The sequence below is a fragment of the Jaculus jaculus genome, chromosome 2 (assembly GCF_020740685.1).
Source record: "Jaculus jaculus isolate mJacJac1 chromosome 2, mJacJac1.mat.Y.cur, whole genome shotgun sequence".
In the NCBI taxonomy this organism is placed as follows: domain Eukaryota; kingdom Metazoa; phylum Chordata; class Mammalia; order Rodentia; family Dipodidae; genus Jaculus; species Jaculus jaculus.
In genome coordinates this window covers 5,064,337-5,083,181 of record NC_059103.1, presented here as the reverse complement: position 1 = coordinate 5,083,181, position 18,845 = coordinate 5,064,337, and the positions used below count along the sequence as shown (strand labels likewise).

The window sequence follows — 18,845 nt, the reverse complement described above, 5'->3', positions numbered from 1 at the left end:
TTAACTGCTAAGCCATTTCTCCAGCCCCTATTTTAAATTTTAATACCTACTTTTATTACAAAAGGTTATACTAATTTATATTTCTTTCTTCTTCTTATTTTTTTGGTTCTTTGAGGTAGGGTCTCACTCTAGTCCAGGCTGACCTGGAATTCATTATGGAGTCTCAGGGTGGCCTCGAACTCATGGCAGTCCTCCTACCTCTGCCTCCCGAGTGCTGGGATTAAAGGCGTGCACCACTACGCCTGGCCTAATTTATATTTCAACCAGTATGAGAGTCAGATTCATGGATTTTTGCCCACAGCAATAGAGAAAACTATTTCAATTTTTTGTTTGAAATAGTATCTGTATTTGTCATTTCAGCAGTTTGCTGCCACAGTTACACTTTGCTTATCATGTGTATTTTTTTTCATTATTTCAGTGAAATGCTTAAACTGCAAGGCTGTTTCAGATACTTTTGATCCATATCTTGATATAACATTGGAGATAAAGGTAAATTTGATATTACTGTCATAGTTAAGTTTTAAATAGTTTTGTTCCATTTGACCTTTTGCCTGGTGCTTGTATTAGCCAAACTTAGATGGCTGTGATCTGTCAGAAACATTTTTAAACTTTCCAGTGCTTTTGAATTTTTGAATTTTGTCCTTGAGCTTTTGTTTTCATCTAATAGCATATGTAATATGTAAAACCTCTCCTTCAGAATTACTTGCATTAGTGGTTTGGTAAATACTGCTCCAGAGTAGAGGACTTAGCTCTGTGTGGAAGCCTTGTCCTCTGGTGGTGTGTGGTGGTCCAGTAAGGACATTTTGTGGTACACATGCCTGCATCCTTACAGATTTCACTTTCATGCTCACCTAAGTAAAACTGCGGCCAGTACCCTGTTAACACATTCACTTTAACCAGCTTGTTTTTTCAGTGGGTGGGTCACTTAGTTTGTAGAAGTATAAAGGACACATCACCATGAAGAAATTTTTACATAAAAATTTTCATTTGTTTTTCTATCTGAGCCTAGTGTGTGCACTTTTATATTTGCCTGCCTTTCCATCTATTTATCTACCCACCCATCCACCCATCCATCTCAACTCAGAGTGGCATAAATGGTGATACAATGTTTATGCTTTTTGCTTACAGGCCGTTCAAAGTGTCACCAAGGCATTGGAGCAGTTTGTAAAACCCGAACAGCTGGATGGCGAAAATTCATATAAATGCAGCAAGTAAGAAGAGGGTGACTCGGTTCTTGCTGTATGTTGGCTGTCCTGTTGGGGGTGGCAGAGAGTCGTGGTTTGGATGAGTGCAGTGTGACTGAATGGCCACTGGGTTGCCTGTAGCTTCTGAAGCCATATGGAGACACTGGTTTTTGTCCTTCAAGGCCAGAGTATGAAGTGTGTAGGGTTCTCATTCCTTCAAGATGGACAATTCTGTACCATTGGGAGACAGACACCTTGCTTTCAGAGCTGCTTGGATGGGAGAAAGCTAAATAAAATGACTTACATGCCACATATTAGTGCAGCCTCTAGGGACAACCCAGTGTGAACAGTGTCTGTTGACAGCATCTTCATCACATTTCTTGGTCCATGTTCCTAGCAGACAGGTGGTGCTGATCTAAAATGGCCAATTAAATACATTGCTACTTTGTACTTGGTAATGCAGAGGCCATCTTTTCTTTTTTTTTTAATTTATTATTGTTATTGTAGGGTCTCACTCTGGCTCGGGCTGATCTAGAACTCATACTAGCCCAGGCTGGCCTCCTACCTTAGCCTCAGTGCTGGGACTAAAGGTGTACACCACCACTCCTGGCAGTAATCTTGTATTATCTGGTATTCATCAGAGTGCAGGAAAAAGGCTCTCTCCTTTTTTCTAGGAGCATTGCGATATCCCTTTGCTACTTCATAGGCATTACTACTATTTTTTGGTTTTTCAGGGTAGTATCTCACTCTAGCCCAGGCTGACCTGGAATTCACTATGTAGTCAGTCTAAGGGTGGCCTTGAACTTACAGCGATCATCCTACCTGTGCCTCTTGAGTGCTGGGATTAAAAGCATGCGTCACCACACCCGGCTTCTTCCTTCTTCTCTGGAGAGGGCTTTGCTTTCACAGAATTATTCCAGCTTAGACATCTGTGTACTTTCCACTGCTTTTGAATTGCCATTTTTGTGTACTTGAGATGGAGTCCATAGTCTCTCACATGCCAGGAAAATGCTCCATTGCTTAGAGCCATATTCCCAGCCCAAGTTAGTAAGTTTGGTGCTTTAGAATGCTTGCTTTTTTTTTTTTTTTTTTTTTTTGAGGCAGGGCCTTCCTATGTACCGCAGCCTAGCTTTGTTAATGATCCTCCTGCCTGCTTTTAGTGAAATAAAAAAGGAAAGACTAGCCAGGTGTGATGGTGCACACCTTTAATCCCAGCATTCGGGAGGCAGCGGTAGGAGATTGCCGTGAGTTCAAGGACACCCTGAGACTAGATTATGAATTCCAGGTCAGCCTGGGCTAGAGCAGCAAAACCCTACCTTTAAAAAACAAAGCAAAACAACAAAGGAAAGACTAAAACATTAAAATGAGCTGGGCATGGTGGTGCACGCCTTTAATCCCAGCACTTGGGAAGCAGAGGTAGGAGGACCACCATGAGTTCGTGGCCACCCTGAGGCTACATAGTGAATTCCAGGTTAGCCTGGACTAGTGAGACCCCACCTTGAAAAAAAAGAATCAAAATGTATACACATTAATCTTAATCCCTACTTCTGTATTTCAAGGTGCAAAAAGATGGTTCCTGCTTCAAAAAGGTTCACAATACATCGATCCTCCAATGTTCTTACAATTTCTCTGAAACGCTTTGCAAATTTTACTGGTGGCAAAATTGCTAAGGTATGTAGAGGATGTTAACATTCTTTTATGTGGAGCTTTCAAGGCTCGAGTGTCAGTGGCTATTCAAGGTTATAATGACATTGTGAGCCAGTTTTGTTGGTCAGTGTTCTGAGTTTTTCCAGAATTAGATGCAGGGGGAAAAAAGGTCAGGGAACTGAGCTAGGATGTTTACACTCTGCCCTTTAGCTGCTGGACTCTTAGTGGTCAGGTTGGTAGCTGTTGTCTGCTGTTGTGCTTCCCATCAGTTCTTTGGGAACCCTGGCAAAGAGGGTCTAGGAAAAGCTTGTAGAATTTGAAATCCAAAGAGGACTCCCTGTTAGGTTTTGCAGTTCTTTCCATCAGAGTTCATTTTCTTCCCCAAATAGAATAGCATATGAGAGAAACAAAGAATGCATTCCAGAGTCATTCAAAATAAAGTGTTGATTAATGTCCAGAATTACCATTCTGTTGAATTTACTGCATGTGAATTCTTCCTTTTTTAAAAGGAAATGAAAGCAGTGGGGTTGTTTCAGTACTCCAGGCTCCTTGTGCTTCGGAAGGTGGTTCCTGCGGCAGGTGCTGCCAGTCGTCACTCACACACCGTGGAGCGACCTAGAGCTAGAGGTGTGGGCCATCTGTGCCTTCAGGGATGACGGTCATTTCTTCTCTTTCCATTTCTTTTTAGGATGTGAAATATCCTGAATACCTTGACATTCGACCATATATGTCTCAACACAATGGAGAGCCAATTATTTATGTTTTATATGCGGTGCTGGTGCACACTGGCTTCAACTGTCATGCTGGCCATTATTTCTGTTATATAAAAGTAAGCTGTGGGCTTGGCTGACAACTGTAGAAGCACACTCTGACATTTTGGGGGGTGAGAGGGAGAACTTCACAATAAAGTGTGAGTGCCTCTTTTCCTTATGCATCTCTTGACTGTGCTTTGGTCTCTTTGCAGGCTAGCAATGGCCTCTGGTACCAAATGAATGACTCGATTGTGTCTACTAGTGATATTAGATCAGTCCTCAACCAACAAGCTTATGTGCTGTTTTATATCAGGTATTGCTATAAAAACAAGACTGCTGGCCTTTCTGTTATGCCATTTCCTGTACCCCCCCCCCCCGCCCCGCCATCAGCATATTAGCCCTCTACCACTCAGCTACATCATCCGACCCCCAGGGATCCCAAACAGCTGAAAATTAAGAACATTATGACAGGATAGATCCATGTGTTAAAATATTATATAGCTGTTAAGAGTGATTTATGTGTATTTTTAGTGGGAGAAGATAAGGGTTGCTCAGGCTTTGAACTCATTTTCCTGCTGAGAGTGATTTTTAAGCTTTCTTTTTGTTTGTTTTGTTTTTTTCAAGGTAGGGTCTCACTCATCTTGACTTGGAATTCACTGTGTATGAAGTCTCAGGCTGGCCTCAAACTCTCAGCAGTCATCCCACCTCAGCTTCCCAAGTGCTAGGATTAAAGTCATGCACCACTTTGCCTGTCTTAAACCTGTTTTTTTCTTTTTTTAATTTTTTATTTATTTATTTGAGAGCGACAGACACAGAGAGAAAGACAGATAGAGGGAAAGAGAGAGAATGGGCGCGCCAGGGCCTCCAGCCTCTGCAAACAAACTCCAGACGCGTGCGCCCCCTTGTGCATCTGGCAAACGTGGGACCTGGGGAACCGAGCCTCGAACCGGGGTCCTTAGGCTTCACAGGCAAGCACTTAACCGCTAAGCCATCTCTCCAGCCCTAAACCTGTTTTTTGTTTTTTTTTTTAAATATTTTATTTTTCTTTATTTGAGAAAAAGAGAATGGGCACGCTAACAAACTCCAGGTGTGTGCCCCCTTGTACATCTGGCTTACATGGGTATAGGGGAGTCAAACCTGGGTTCTTTGGCTTTGCAGACAAACGCCTTAAGCCATCTCTCCAGCCCCAAAACTTTTTTTTTTTGTTGTTGTTTTTTTTAATGCTCTGGGAAAATGTGGAACATATTGGAGGAAAAGCAATGTGAAATATGGGTATTGAAAACAGTAGTAAGGGTAGAGAGATAGGGAATGATCCCCTGAATCAGAACGAGAACTGCCTCTGAGGGGCAAGGTGAGGGGAAGTGTTCACTTAACTTTTTTAGACATTACAGATCTTCTACAATGGTCTATAGTCATAGTTAATAATATAAGTAAACAGAAAAGATAAGTAGCTGACAGATTGCAGCATCCTCATAGTATATCGTTTAAGACATATTTCAGGGCCGGAGAGATGGTTTAGCAGTTATGGCACTTGCCTGTGACACCTAAGGACTCGTTAGGCTCTCCAGGTCCCACATAAGCCAGATGCATAAGGTGATGCAAGGTTACACATGCACACAATATGGCACACACATTTAGAGTTTGATTATAGTGACTGGAGGCCCTGTGCACCAATTCTCTCTCTCTTTCTCTCTCGTTCCCTTTCTCTCTGATAACAACAACAAAAAGAGACATCATTTCAGAGCCTGGCATAATGATTTCACACTTGTAATCCCAGCAGTCAGGAGACTGAGGCAGAAGGAGTGCCGCAGGTGAGGGTCAGCCTGGGCCATGAGTGATCGCCAGACCTGCTAGGGCCATAGAGCGAGACCTGTCTCACATACAAAATGAGAGCGAGTGAGTGAGGAAGGGGAAACAAAGACAAAACTAGGATTTCATTTACCCAGCTTGCCCTTTTGTCCTGGTCTGAAGACTCACATTACTCTAATCCTAATGGAGATTATTCTGAGGCATAAAAATTCTTCATAGGGCTGGAGAGATGGCTTAGCGGTTAAGCGCTTGCCTGTGAAGCCTAAGGACCCCGGTTCGAGGCTCAGTTCCCCAGGTCCCACGTTAGCCAGATGCACAAGGGGGTGCACGCATCTGGAGTTCGTTTGCAGAGGCTGGAAGCCCTGGCGCGCCCATTCTCTCTCTCTCCCTCTATCTGTCTTTCTCTCTGTGTCGGTCACTCTCAAATAAATAAAAAATTTAAAAAAAAATTCTTCATAGATGTTGTAAAGGAATTGTTTCTGAGATGTGTTTCTTCATCCTAAGCCACATCATTCTTTGTCCCCAGGTCCCTTGATGTGAAAAATGGAGAAGCTGCTCATTCCACTCACAGCCCCAGCCAGGCTTCCCCACGCCCTGCAGTCGGTCAGCGGGTGGTCAACAACAAGCAGGCCTCCACTGGGTTTATTGGTCCACAGCTTCCCTCTCACATGGTGAAGGTAACATTCCAGAGGAGAACATAGTTCTCATGTTCAGTTTACAGAAATGCATCAGACCTTCTGATAACATGACAGTCATTGCCACACCCTCCTCTGTAGCTGGATTTCTTGTCAGAGAAGTGTACTGAGACCCTTTATTACACGCGATTGAAATATGCAGAGCCCTCAGGATGAGCTGGTAGGACAGTATATGGTAGCGTCTACTGAGGACTTGCGCACAGGCTCCTTGTGGGCGAGATACCAGGATTCTTCATTAAATTATACTCAGGGAGAGTGATCCTTTTACAGGGACACTCATGTCCAAACAGCTGTTTTGGGGAATGTGGCATTTCTGTTGTCCACCTGAGTGTTTCAGGTTCCTGCAGTCCTGTTGAGAGGACAGCCATGTTTCTGTATCACATGGAATAGTTTACAGAGAGAAACCATACTGGTCAGACTCCTGGGCCATAGCACTCAGGCTTTCTGCTGCAGACTGACCCTTGTCTGGTACTGCTGAGTTTTCCAGCTTCCCAGTTTGAGTTTGATTTGAATTTTTACATTGTCTAATTGTATGCTTTTTTAAATGGCCATTGTGCACCATTTGCTTTAAGCAACTTCATGAGCTACATAGGTAACCTTAGCTCTTTTAAATTGGTTCTGTTTTAGTGACATGCAGGCCCTGGCAAACAGTGAGGCAGCAGGGATTGGGCTTTCAAGAGGTTTTTGTTGGTTCCTTTTGACTGTGAAGCCTTCCACAGTCAGGATAGCAACTAATTGAGCTACATAAGCAAGGCTTGTGCAGGCCATACATGACGCACCACTAGCCAGCTTTCACAGGTCACCACATGGTGCAGCAGTAGTGGGAGCAAGAGCAGGCCCGAAGCGCCCTCTTCTCTCTCTGTCAACATGACCCAGCTGAGGAGAGCGTACAGATGATTCCATGGGACTCATGGGAACACAAAGAAGCTGGTCTGGCGGTTGTATTCTGACAAACATATTTGTCGTGTTGATTAACTTCCAGAAAACCGTGGCCTGTGAAAGGTGTATGTGGGTAGCAGGTGAAAGGCAAGCAGGTGTTTCTAGATACTTGAAACTTGTCAGGTAATGAGACTGAAATGGGAAGGGCAGTCAGCCAGTGTGTATCCTGTTCTTGGAGTGCTGACCCCTTTGTGATTTTCTTCTAGAACCCACCTCACTTGAATGGGACTGGGCCAGTGAAGGATCTGCCAAGCAGTTCAGTGTCAAGCCCTAAGGGAAATCCTGTTAGTGCATCCACTTCTGTGCAAAACTGGTCAGTTAACAGGCCCTCTGTTATTCCGGAACACCCCAAGAAACAAAAAATCACCATCAGTATTCACAACAAGCTGTCTGTTAGCCAAGGTCAGGTGCAGCCCAACCACAGCACTTCACTGGAGGCCCCTCATGAGGCCGGGCCCCCCACTGCTGCCACCAGTCCCTCTGCAGCCACCAGTCCCTCTGCAGCGCAGTCTACCTCGAATGGACCGCCAGCCCCAGTGTCTAGTAAAGTAGCAAAATTAGTGTCCCCACGTGAATCTTGTCCTAAACCCATGGTGAACGGCAAGGCCAAGCTGGGCTCCAGTGTGCTGGTCCCCTATGGCGCTGAGTCATCCGAAGAGTCTGATGAGGAGTCCAAAGGCTTGGCAAAGGAGAACGGTGTGGAGAATGGCGTGGGTGTGATGGCAAGCACCCACTGTGCAGGGCCAGAAGCCAAAGATGCCATGGCCTCTCCACCCGAGATTCAAGAACCCATCACTCTAAATGGTGCTAGTAGCACAGACAGTGACTCAAAAGAGAATGGCCTGTCATTTGATGGTGCCAGCTGCCCAGCCCAGCCTGGTCTTCATTCAGAAAATCTCTTCACTAAAGCAAATGGTCTTCCTGGCAAGGTGAGGCATTGTCTGTAGCTTTTGGTGTGGCTGATTTCACTAAGCACAGAGGTGGCAGCTGAAGCTGAAATGTGTTTGTTTTTATTGTAGCTGATACCCGTTTCCTTACCATCTCTCCCTGAAGACAAAGTCTTAGAGACCTTCAAACTCAATAGTGTGAAAGGCTCAGCAGACGAAACAAGGTAAAACGGAAATAAACAGGAACCAGGAAGCACATAGCACAACATGCAGTAGTTCCTCGGCATGGTGTTGGTGTTTTAACTCTATAGAAGTCTCTTCCTGAACACTTTGAAGTATGAAATAATAATAATCTAGGGTTTTGTTAAGTTGCTCTGTAGAGCTACTGGTTATGACAACTTGATACATGTAAGCTGACATTTTCTTCTCCTGCTTTCCCTCTTCTCTGGGTTCTGATGCTAGTTTCATACCCCCCCCCCCCCGCCCCCCGAGGTAGGGTCTTGCTCTAGTTTAGGCTGACCTCAAACTCACAGTGTGCTGGGATTAAAGGTGTGTGCCACTATGCCTAGCTACTTCTTTGCTTTTTGAGACAAGGGTCTTACTATGTATGTAACAGCACAGGCTGGTCCTGAACTCACGGTCCTGTGGTATTTATTACTGACACACTTCTAAGTTTGAATACCAAGTGCTGTCTTTTTTTTTTTTTTTTTTGTCAAAATAAGCAGGGTTCTCACCCCACAGAGATGAGGATGTGGGATGAGAGCTCCCTCTGTGGCACGAGTGCTGGTGTGGGCCCTATGGGGCCGTGGAGGGCCCGTGCTGGCAAGGCTACATAGCACAGACCCTCTTTCCCAGTAACATAAAGACATGAGCTGAGTCTGGTATAGGGACATATACCCATCACCCCAGCACTCAGGAGGTAGTAGATGAGGAGGGTCAGGAGCTCAAGTCATCCTTGCCCACATAGTGAGTTTTAGGCCAGCTTGGGTTACATGAGACCCTTTGTCAGCAGCCCCTCCCCCCAACTAATGCCAACCCCCCCAAAACTGGAACTCTGAGTAAATTAGCACTGTGACTCTGTTTCCCTCCTAGAGTCACTTAGAGCCTCCTAGACTGCACTTAGAATTGTAGGTGGTGGTGCATAAACAGCAGGGGAGTGTGTGGACTGACTTCCCAGCCCCTTCTAGAGCACTCCAGTAATAGCTGCTGCATGGTGGCCCAGTGCATGCCAATTCCATTCTAAGAAGTGGGGGCTCCTGCAGGTCCCAGTAGCTGTTGGTAACCTCCAGCATACCAAATTCTTAAGATGCCAGGGACAGAGTGCATTTGCTTCTGTTTTCCTGAAGTCTCACTGAGCCCCTACCTCTACCTTGTCGTAATTCTAGAAGCTGCTGGCTCTCTTGGATGAGTCTGCTGTGCTGCTGAGGCTCCAGGAGAGAAATCAGAAAGAAGGGTGGCCAGGGGAACAAGTAGCCATCATTTGTGGTGGTGGTCAGACTTCTTTCTCTGTTGAGACAGACTCATGTAGTCCAGACTGGCCTGGAACTTGCTGTGTAGTTGAAGATGATCTTGAATTTCTAATCTTTCTACCTCCACTTCTCAAGTGCTGGGATTACACGTGCTCTCTATACTGAGAGCTTATAAAGTGTTTGGTAACAAGTGTAACCTGGTGGTGAGAAAAGCGTGCATGGCAGTCAAGCTAACCATTGGTTTGTTTGTCTCTCTGTTTTTGGTTGGGTTGCAGTCAAACTGGAACGGAGAAAAGCCCTCCTGAGGAGCCTGCTATAGAGCAGGTGGCTGACATCACTGAGGCTGCCTCCTGTGAGACCCCCGGGGCAGTCAGCAGCCTGAGCAGCAGGACCCCACAGGCCTTGCCACTCTTGGACCCCTCCCTCAGTGCTACCAAAGAAGCAGCTTCTGAAGCAGCCAGGGCAGAGCCCAGGGAGCCGTTCCCCGCGGTCCCCACACTCTGCAGCACCAGTAGTGCTGCCGCTGGTGGGGTCCAGCTGCCCGAGCCGTGTGACCCTGGAGCCCTGGCCATCGACCAGGCCCAGCCATCCCAAGTGGTAAAGGGGATGGTAGCTGAGAGCGCACAGGACTCCCAGTGTGCGGACGTGGTGGCAAGGCTGGGCCCGGATCCTCTGGTACGTTCAGGAGATGGGTGTGAGCACCAGCTCATCTTTTACCTCAACAAGGACAGGAGCAAAGAGGCGGAAGACGTTTCCAGAAGCTCTGCTGCCTCTGCAGAGTCACTGCCTTCCCAGGTGGACAGGACCACTGCCCCTTGTGAAGGGGTCCCTGAGCAGGGTAGTGGTGAGAGAGGCGATGGAAACAAGGTGGGGCCCAAAGGTCTAGAGCCTTCTCCAGCAAAGGAAAAGATCAATAGCCTCAGAAAAGTCGATCGCGGCCATTACCGCAACCATCGGAGGCGCTCCTCCAGCGGGGAGCGCACCAGGGATAGCCGGGGCAAGACGGAGGACAGTTACCACCGCCGGCCGCGCTGCTCCTACAGCCGGGAGCGGGCCAAGCCGGAGCGCCACCTGGCCGCTGTGCACTGCAACGGCAGCCAGCACCCGGGCCAGGGCGACCGGGTCAGCCCCGGGGAGAGGCGGTGTCTGGGCAGGTACACCCACCACCACTCTCGGGTGAGGAACGGACCAGAGCAGGACTGGGGCAGGTACTACCACTCGGAGAGTGAGCACGCGTGGGGCCGGGAGAGGTTCTATCCAGAGAAGATGCGCTGGGAAAAGTGCAGGTACTACCAGGACAGGTACGGCGCCTACCCGGCCCGGGAGTGGCGGCCTCTGCACGGCAGCCGCGAGCACGAGCGCCTGGGGCAGCCTGGGCGGCCACACAAGGACTACTACTGGAACCACAAGGGCTGGGAGCCACTGGCCCGGGGCAAGGAGCAGCCCCACTTCCACGCCTCCCGTGTGGCCTCCAGTCTCCCCGGGTATCCCCAGGAGAAGTCTGCCCTGGGAGCCCTGGATATCAGCTGTGGCCTTTCCCAGCGCTTCCATGAGCACGAAAGCATCAAGTTACGGAAACGGAGGTACGAGAATCTGGAAAATAATGGTAGCCACCTAGAAAAGAAAGCCACCAGAAGCCTAGAGAAGGACTCTTTAGAAGAGCCTCGGGCCAAGAAGCACAAAAAATCCAAGAAGAAAAAGAAGTCCAAAGACAAACACCGGGAGCGGGACTGCAGGTGAGGGCGGGGAGGGCCTCGGGCAGTGGCACCGGTTCCCCTCTAACCGCAGCAAGAAGCAGAGGGCTGCGTCAGTCACAGGGGTTTGAGTTCTCATTTCCATCTTGTCTTGAGTTCGCTATTTTTACACACCTCTGAAGTTAACACTGCTTTTAAACTGTACACTGCTCCATAGTGTTGTGAAGACAGAAACTTTGGTAGTATCTGTGGCTTTTGCCCCGTCCCATGCCCCCCTCCTGCCACCTTTTTTCCTGTTTTTCTTTTTGGTCTCCATTTATCATTTTGAAGTTTTAAATGGTTTTTGATTTATTTTTTTTTTTTGAGGCCCAGGGGGGCCTCAGAAACTTGATCCTCCTGCCTCACTCTCCCCAGTGCTGGAATTATGGCTGTGCCCACCTGCCCACCTGTTTTTTAGCTTTTTAGATGCTAAATTGGTGGTTGACGACTGTCTAGAAATGTCTCCCAGCAGGATGAGGGAGTGTGAACACAGTTGCTGGGAGTTTTAGCTGACATGACCTGAAGCCCAGGGAGAAGATTGCCAAGGCCGCCTGTGTGAGAACAGGCACGGTTCCCTGGGCCTGGAGGTCACAGCCTGCTTTCTCTGTGCCCGAGACCTGGGAACAGGAGCAGGACCATCATTGTGTTAGGAGTAGTTGCCAACACCGTGCCTGTCATGGTCAACATGGCCATCTGGGGATCAGTGGTGGAGTTGGAATTGGTACATAAATGACCCTGATCCTAAAAAATGGGTTGAGTCAAAGGAAATCACCTAGCCAGTTACCACCCATCTTCCCCCTCGACCCCCGGTGGCTGCACAGCCCTTGTTCTGGTAAAGTGTGGGGGGCCTGGGGCTGGGCCTGTCTGGGATGGAGGTTTTCTGGGTGCTGAGTTCTGGCTACTGCTTCTGCAGATACCAGCAAGACTCCGACGTCTCAGCAGCGTACTCTGATGCTGACATCCATAAACATAAAAGAAAGAAAAAAAAGAAAAAAAGGCACTCACGGAAATCCGAGGACTTTGTGCAAGATGAAGATGAGCTACGTGTAATGGAGGCCCCAAGCTATGAGGCTGTTGGTCATTTTCGGAGAACCGAGGGCGCCTTTCTATTAGCCAACGACCTGCCTCTGGAAGGCACCGGCCCTTTCCGGGAGAAGATGAAGCATTTACGGATGGAAAGCAGGCCTGACCGGTGTCCTTTGCCAGAGTATGGCCAAGGTGAGAGGAGGTTAGTTGGAGTTAAGGAGCTAGAAGCTCCTACCATAAAGTGTTTTGGAAAAGTTAATTGTGGAGAGAGAACCTCAGGCATAAGAGGGTGTGAAAGTGAACATGAGCACCCCAAATACAAGCATGGGTCCCTGTCTCATCCAGCCTTGCCCCGGAGCCAGTGTGTGGTTGAAGTCTAGCTGGTCACCAGCCTCTGCTGAAGGCCAAGTTGCATGGAACTCCCTCTAGAACCTGTGGACTCAGGCCCTAGATGCCTTATTCCTCTGAATCCTTGAGGCCTCCTGCCTATCGCCTGTAACTGGATGACATGGGCTTCTAGAAACATTAGTGGTCTGCCTCAGCCAGCTGAGCTTAGGCACCTGTGTTGTGGGTCTTGCTCTTGTGAGGCTGTGTGGTATCTGGGCTTCTTGTTGGCAGAGATGTTGGTGGGCTGTCTTCCCTTGTAAGTTTGCATTTATCACAGCCTTCCTTCTGTCTCTCCTCCCTTCTAACCTGGAACTCAGGATGCTCCTCGCTTGTCCTCCTGAGTGCTGGGCTTATAGGCCCATGCCACCATTCCAGGCTGTCTTGCTCTAGCTCGTAGCCAATGAATGACCTCTGACCCTGGAAAAGCACACTACTGGATTTGTGAAAAATGGTTGTAAGATGAGAGTCAGTAGGCCCAGAGCAGAAGTTGGCAAGCTGTAGCCCTCAAGTCCGGAATCTTTAACATTTAAAAAAATCCCCAAAATGGACTGGAGAGATGGCTCTGTGGTTAAAGATGCTTGCTAAGCCTGATGGTCTGGGTTCAGTTCCCCTGTACCCACCTAAAGTGAAATGCACAAAGTGGCTTACAGTGGCAAGAGGCCCTGGCACACCCATACTCATTAACTGTCTGCCTCTCTCAAAAATATTTTTAAAAATAAAAAATTTAAAAAGATTTCCCAAGATCATCTGTTGCACATGCACCATTCTGTGGAATTCAGTGTCCGTGTTTGTAGACTTCTGGGGCCTGGACCACTCCTCTGCTTGCTGCCCACTACTTGGTACTACTCGGCAGCGCCCACTGAAATACTTCTGTCCTTAAAAGAAACTTGACAGCCCATCCTAGAAACCCAAGCAGTAAGGTGAATTTAGTATGCATGTTGATTGGGGTTCTAGAATTCTTGCCAGAATTCTCCATCCTGACAGGGCAGCCCTAGAGATAGCAAGAATAGGGCAAAGTAGCTTCGTGCCACCCTCAGTGTTGGACTGGTGTTGTCCCTGATCCTGGTAGCCAGCACCTCTGCTATGAACAGAGAGGCCACAGGGCTCCCAGGAGGGCCACCTGCTTGGCTTTTGCAATAAGACCCCAACCCACACAGCTCTGGAGGCCACTCCTTAGGATCCCACCTTAGATGCACACTCTTCTGCCCTGCTCTGTGGTCATTGGCCTTTCTTTTCCAAACTCCAGTCCCCTCTCTCTGGCTCTGTCCTGCACACAGCTTTTTTTTCTTTGTCCCGACATCTCTTCTGTCCGCACTTGAGAATGAATGTGCAGCAGTGTGAGGAGCCGAGGCTGGTCTGGTCCCTGGGGCCATGGCTCTAGAGCATCTTTCTACTCATGCCCCCTGGTCCTCGGTGGACTGCCAGCTCTTGCTCACTTTGTGTAGGACTGAGTTTGGGTGACTGACACCAAGCTGCTGAGAACTCCCACGATGCAGCGTGGGCACCAAGCTATTGAGATTAACCTGTCTTCCTCCCTTGCTTTCTAGGTGATTAAAACCCCCTGGCTTCAAAGCAGATTCACTAGTTATGGTAAGCCACTCCTGTCTGTACCTTTTCCAGTCATGAGCACCATGCAGAGGGGTCTTACTTGTCAGAGAGACCAGTTATCCTGGGGTGTCCATGTCTCTAAATGCAGGAGGCCCTGCTTAAGCAGTGGGGTTGGTGCTCAAGAGCCGAGCAAAACCACTTAAGAGTCAAGGAGTCAAGGCCACGTCTCGGTCCTTCAGGTTGTCATTTTTCTCAGTGGCTGAGAAGCAGAATTCATGTTCCATACTCAGCACTTGGTGATGTAAAGGGACATGAACCATGTGGCCTTTGAAAGGGAAGTCTTGTCCACATGCCTCCGGCCACATCCAACCAGTAAAGGGGATTTCAAATAAATTTCAAAGTGAGTCCTCTACAGAAGCTCAATTTGCAGTATTTAACTGCTTTGTCAATGTCCTCCAGGGACAGACTAAACCCTCAGTAGTTCTCAGTGAAAGCAGGGTGAGGGCTGAGGCAGGTCGTAGCAGCATAGGCAGCTCAGGGCTGGTGGCTGCGCCCAGCACCTGGCGTCACTGGGCTCCTTCACTGTGACTCACCAAGGCAGAGTGACTGCTTCAAGAGCTTCCCCAAAACGGGAGTCATGAAAGGAGAGTCCAGACTAAAGCCTGCACCTCTTGTCTTTCAGATTCAACGTTTTCAACAAGCCATCCCCAACCCAGCTTAAATTATAAACAGAAAATAACTTTGTTCAAACAGCGTGGTGCTTCTTTAGTAAATATTGTACAGATTTTACCATGAACTTTTTCTTTAGTATCTTTTCTTAATTATCCTTATTCCAACTGGATGAACACTTTCTACAACTGCTGACCATTGTAAATTACCATGTATATAAATCACATTGAATATTATGCCCTGGAATAGAACATCTCAATGCTGCTCAATTACAGACTCAGGTTGATTACTTGTATTTCATGTAATGTTCTCCAAGTTAGACATCTGGTGCAAGACCAACCGGGAAACCATGGACTTAAGGACAAACCAACAGCGCGTCTATTTAATGTAGAGACTTATTTAAAGATTCAAGCTCTCAACTAGGTTTTCGAGGGCTATTTTCTGTAATGTCTGATACTAGAAACTAATTTGCTTCACACTTTAGTTATATTCAAGATTTAAAAATGTATTTTATAGACAAGTTCTGTTTTTGAACTCTGGAATTATTCCAATCAATCTACCAGTTATGAGTATTTGCATTATGAATGTATAATCCAAACATTATTTGTAAAGCCTACAGTATGTTTTTGTTACGTAACACTTTTTGATACGGTGTCTCTTGTCTTGACTATATGATATTGGAATCCGAGTTGTCAGCTTAGTCCCTTCAAGTTTCTAGTTAACAGACAGAAATCATACTGTGATTTTATTTTTAATATGGATATGCTATCAAACTGTGATACACTTATATTTCACGGGTCCTGCATCAGGAGAATGAGTGGGGCAGGACTGTATATAATACAGTTTGTATCAGAATAATCTGTATGGTTTATACAGTTTGTGTTGTTCAGCAATGTCTGAAGTTTGATCTTTGTTTTTTTAAAGATTAAAAAAGCACTTGCCCCACTGTAAATAATATACAGCATGTAAAATTTATATAGTATATAAATGGCAGCAAATTAAACAGTTTGTGTCTTGGTTTTTACTTGTTTTCTCCATTTGCTTATAGCTTATGTACCACTGACTTCCCTGTGTCTGGAACTCTTGCCAGTTTCTGAGGGGCCTCTGGCAGCACTACCAGCCCTGCCCAGAGCGCGACCCGGGACAGGCAGAGCTGCTGTAAAAACCAGGTCCTGTACGGTCTTGCTTTAGCAGTATGGTTTTTATTTAGTGAAACAGTATTTGCAATAATTTTGACAGCCATACATCCTCCAATTTTACTAGCTGTTCACTTTGCAACAAAATAGCCAGATATCTTGGTATAAGTATTCATAGGACAGTTCATGCAGCTTTTAGGACTATGTACATTGAACAAACAAAACAATTCAGAAATCAATATATATGTACATTATTTACATACTAACTATAGTGTTAATAGAAATGTTTTCTAGGAAACAAAAAATAAGAAAATGAGAAATCACAATTTGTGGTTTCTGGTCTGTAACAGACCGAACTTCTGAGCAAAGCACATCTGTGTAGATATTTGCATTTGTGATTTTGCATGAAGCATTAAGGGTGCTTCATCTAGAAACAGCTCTTCCGAGTTCGCTACCATGTTACTCGGAAATGTTTCAGGACCCTGGAGACAGGTGCTATGTGGGACCAGGGTCAGGCCACCTACACCTCAAACGATGACCAGGGCACGGCAGTTTAGAGGCCGTGGGAGCTGCTGCCCTGCCCAGGCTTCCTCCTCGTTGCCTACCGCACTTTGCTTCGGGAGGAAACTGTCTTTGGCCAGAGCAGAGCTGCGCTTCTAGCACTGTGAGTGGCAGGAAGAGTGTGTGACTGGACACTGCTGCCACCCCACTCCCTGGCAGCCCTAGAGGTGGCCAGATGCCTTTGGGGTTAATACTGTCACAACAAAACCTGAAGTATACGACTGCGTTAACACTCTGAAAGCCAGTTACTTAGATTCTTAGCACCAACAGCATCAGGCATAGGGCCCTCAGTGTGACCAAGGGCACAGTCACCATGAGGTGGCCCCATGCTCACTGCTCTCAACACCCATCAGAGAAAGCTGTGTCCCCAGGGCCATGCCTGGGTTTGACAGGAGAGCAAGGACTCACCTGCTGTGAAATGCTAACCTACCCAGTGCCGCCAAGGGCCAGGGGTGGGGGGGAGAAGGGGGCAGTTAGGGTGGCTCCACATGGTGGTGCCAATGCTCGGTTGGGGTCCAGGAAGACTGGAGGCCATGTTACGTACACGCCCGCAGGGCAGCTCAAACAAGGTTTCTGATGTGAGGTATCAGTAAAGTTAAGAAAGCCGAGAAACTTGGGAATAAGCCAAAAAGTGATCAGTCCAACACATGAGGGAGTCTTTGCCTTCTAATGTGACAAGGTCAGCCACGTAGAGGCCAAGGGCCGGCAGCCATGCAATCACTGCCTCAAAGCAGCATCGCTTCTCAGTGCATTGGCTCTGAGGCCTGCATTTCTTGACTTGCATTTTGCACAGGGCACATGACCTCCAAAGTGTACAAATTTCAGGTGTATCTGCGGACAAGGTTGGGGAGGCAGTTTTACAGGTGAAAGCCACATGCCAACCGAGTAAGCCAAACAGGGTCCTGTGTATCATGCATGGCTGTCCCAGAGTTGCAAACAAAGCTCTCACCAGAGCTCTCTGTCACCGGGCCCAGTGCTGGCCCAAGCACACGATGGCCCTGGCCTGTCCCACACACTCATCCCACTCCACCTGTGGGGTCCATACACTCTTCCTTCAGCAAACGTCCTGAGCACCTGCTTTTGTACGTTGATGGCTGACAACCTCCCAGAGGTCACGGGGCTTCATAAATCCTACCCCAGTGTAGACTTGGGGTTCGGTACGCCACAGAACTTCTTAAGGGCCACCTTCAGGCATCACGTACTCTTCCCTACCTCCAAAGGGACAGGTCTGAGAACTTGGCACTGTGGAGGGGATTGGTGAATTATTTCTAGTCAGTGTGACTAGTCATGAAGAAGCCTGATCAAATTACATCACCAAACATTTTAGCAACAAAAGGTATCGAAAGCTGATGTGACCCTCGTACGTACTCAGCTGGACCACATAAAACTGCCCTTTGTGAGGGTCGAAACAGCTATTAGCAGTTCTGTGTTCCACCCATGGGCTGACTACGTCCAGGGAAAGGCTCCATTTCCCAGGATTCAGCAGTTACAAAGACCCCAAGCTATAGTCATAGTGCAGTGAACTGGTCTTTAAGAGAAGCATGAGAGGGGAGGTGGCAGAGTTAACACCTGGCACCTCTCAAGTGTACCGGTCCTCACGGGCACCCAGCACCTGCTTCCCTGCAGCAGCTGCCTGTGCCCTGCCCGACGGGCCAGGCCCCCAGCAGCTACCGTGTAAGTGCAAGTACCCCCACACCCTCCGCCTGGGTGCTGCATATAGATTGTTTTCAGTGCACAGTATATACTTGTGTCCAGGAGTTGTTATAGCTGCCATTCTAAAAATACTACGGTTAGAAAGTATCTTTCATTATAATTTTAGAATATAAAAAGGCATATAAAAGCTATAATCCTATATATCTGAGAAAATTCTGAATAAAAAAAGTGGTAGGTTTGCCTTTGCCATTTTGATATAAAACAGCGAGCGGCTTCTAGAACAGCTAATGCTGCCCCACAGAGCGGGCGTGGAATGGTGTGAAGGAGGCGCGGGCTCTGGAAAAATGAGTCCCGTGAGGGGTGTGCGGTACTGGGGCCACGAGGCCAGGCGCTGCTGCTGCTGCTGCTGCTGCTGCTGCTAAGGCGAAGCTTGGTGCCCTGGACTTCTCCCACAGTCACGCCGGGTGGCAGGAAGCGCTCCCAGCTGACAGCTGTCCAGGAGCACGGCGGAAGGCTTCGGGGTCTACAGTTGCGGGGAACCCGTGGCACTGAGCGGCCAGGGTGTCGGGGAGCCGCAGCAATGGTCTGCTGTGGGTCTCGGGTCTTGGTGTTGCTTATTTCTTATTGGCAATCCTCCTTTTCCTTGTGGCCAGCATGTCATAGAATGGGTCCCGGCTGATGCTTGCTCTGGGGAGCGAAGAAAGAAAGTGGGTTGGGGCTGCCTGGGTGGCCCTCCTGCCTCCCCCAGGT

At 47.7% G+C, this 18,845-nt stretch overlaps 2 protein-coding genes across 3 annotated transcripts in view; one reads left to right on the top strand and one right to left on the bottom strand.

Annotated features, from left to right (window-relative positions):
• Nucleotides 1-15,748, top strand: part of Usp42 (ubiquitin specific peptidase 42) — a 39,593-nt gene extending 23,845 nt beyond the window's left edge. Inside the window, exons 7-18 of one of the 2 annotated variants that reach the window (XM_045143132.1) lie at nucleotides 419-489; nucleotides 1,129-1,211; nucleotides 2,744-2,855; nucleotides 3,520-3,660; nucleotides 3,796-3,896; nucleotides 5,919-6,069; nucleotides 7,233-7,955; nucleotides 8,046-8,137; nucleotides 9,658-11,118; nucleotides 12,029-12,333; nucleotides 14,076-14,118; nucleotides 14,759-15,748. In XM_045143132.1, the coding sequence (XP_044999067.1) occupies nucleotides 419-489; nucleotides 1,129-1,211; nucleotides 2,744-2,855; nucleotides 3,520-3,660; nucleotides 3,796-3,896; nucleotides 5,919-6,069; nucleotides 7,233-7,955; nucleotides 8,046-8,137; nucleotides 9,658-11,118; nucleotides 12,029-12,333; nucleotides 14,076-14,083 (3,248 nt within the window). In that variant the 3' untranslated portion in view covers nucleotides 14,084-14,118; nucleotides 14,759-15,748. Of the gene's footprint in view, nucleotides 1-418; nucleotides 490-1,128; nucleotides 1,212-2,743; nucleotides 2,856-3,519; nucleotides 3,661-3,795; nucleotides 3,897-5,918; nucleotides 6,070-7,232; nucleotides 7,956-8,045; nucleotides 8,138-9,657; nucleotides 11,119-12,028; nucleotides 12,344-14,075; nucleotides 14,119-14,758 lie in introns of both variants that reach the window. The other variant, XM_045143131.1, reaches the window with a different exon arrangement.
• A 179-nt stretch (nucleotides 15,749-15,927) lies between these two features.
• Nucleotides 15,928-18,845, bottom strand: part of Cyth3 (cytohesin 3) — a 107,627-nt gene continuing 104,709 nt past the window's right edge. Inside the window, exon 13 of the mRNA XM_045143415.1 lies at nucleotides 15,928-18,782. Coding sequence (XP_044999350.1) covers nucleotides 18,710-18,782 — 73 coding nt within the window. The 3' untranslated portion in view covers nucleotides 15,928-18,709. The remainder of the gene's footprint in view (nucleotides 18,783-18,845) is intronic.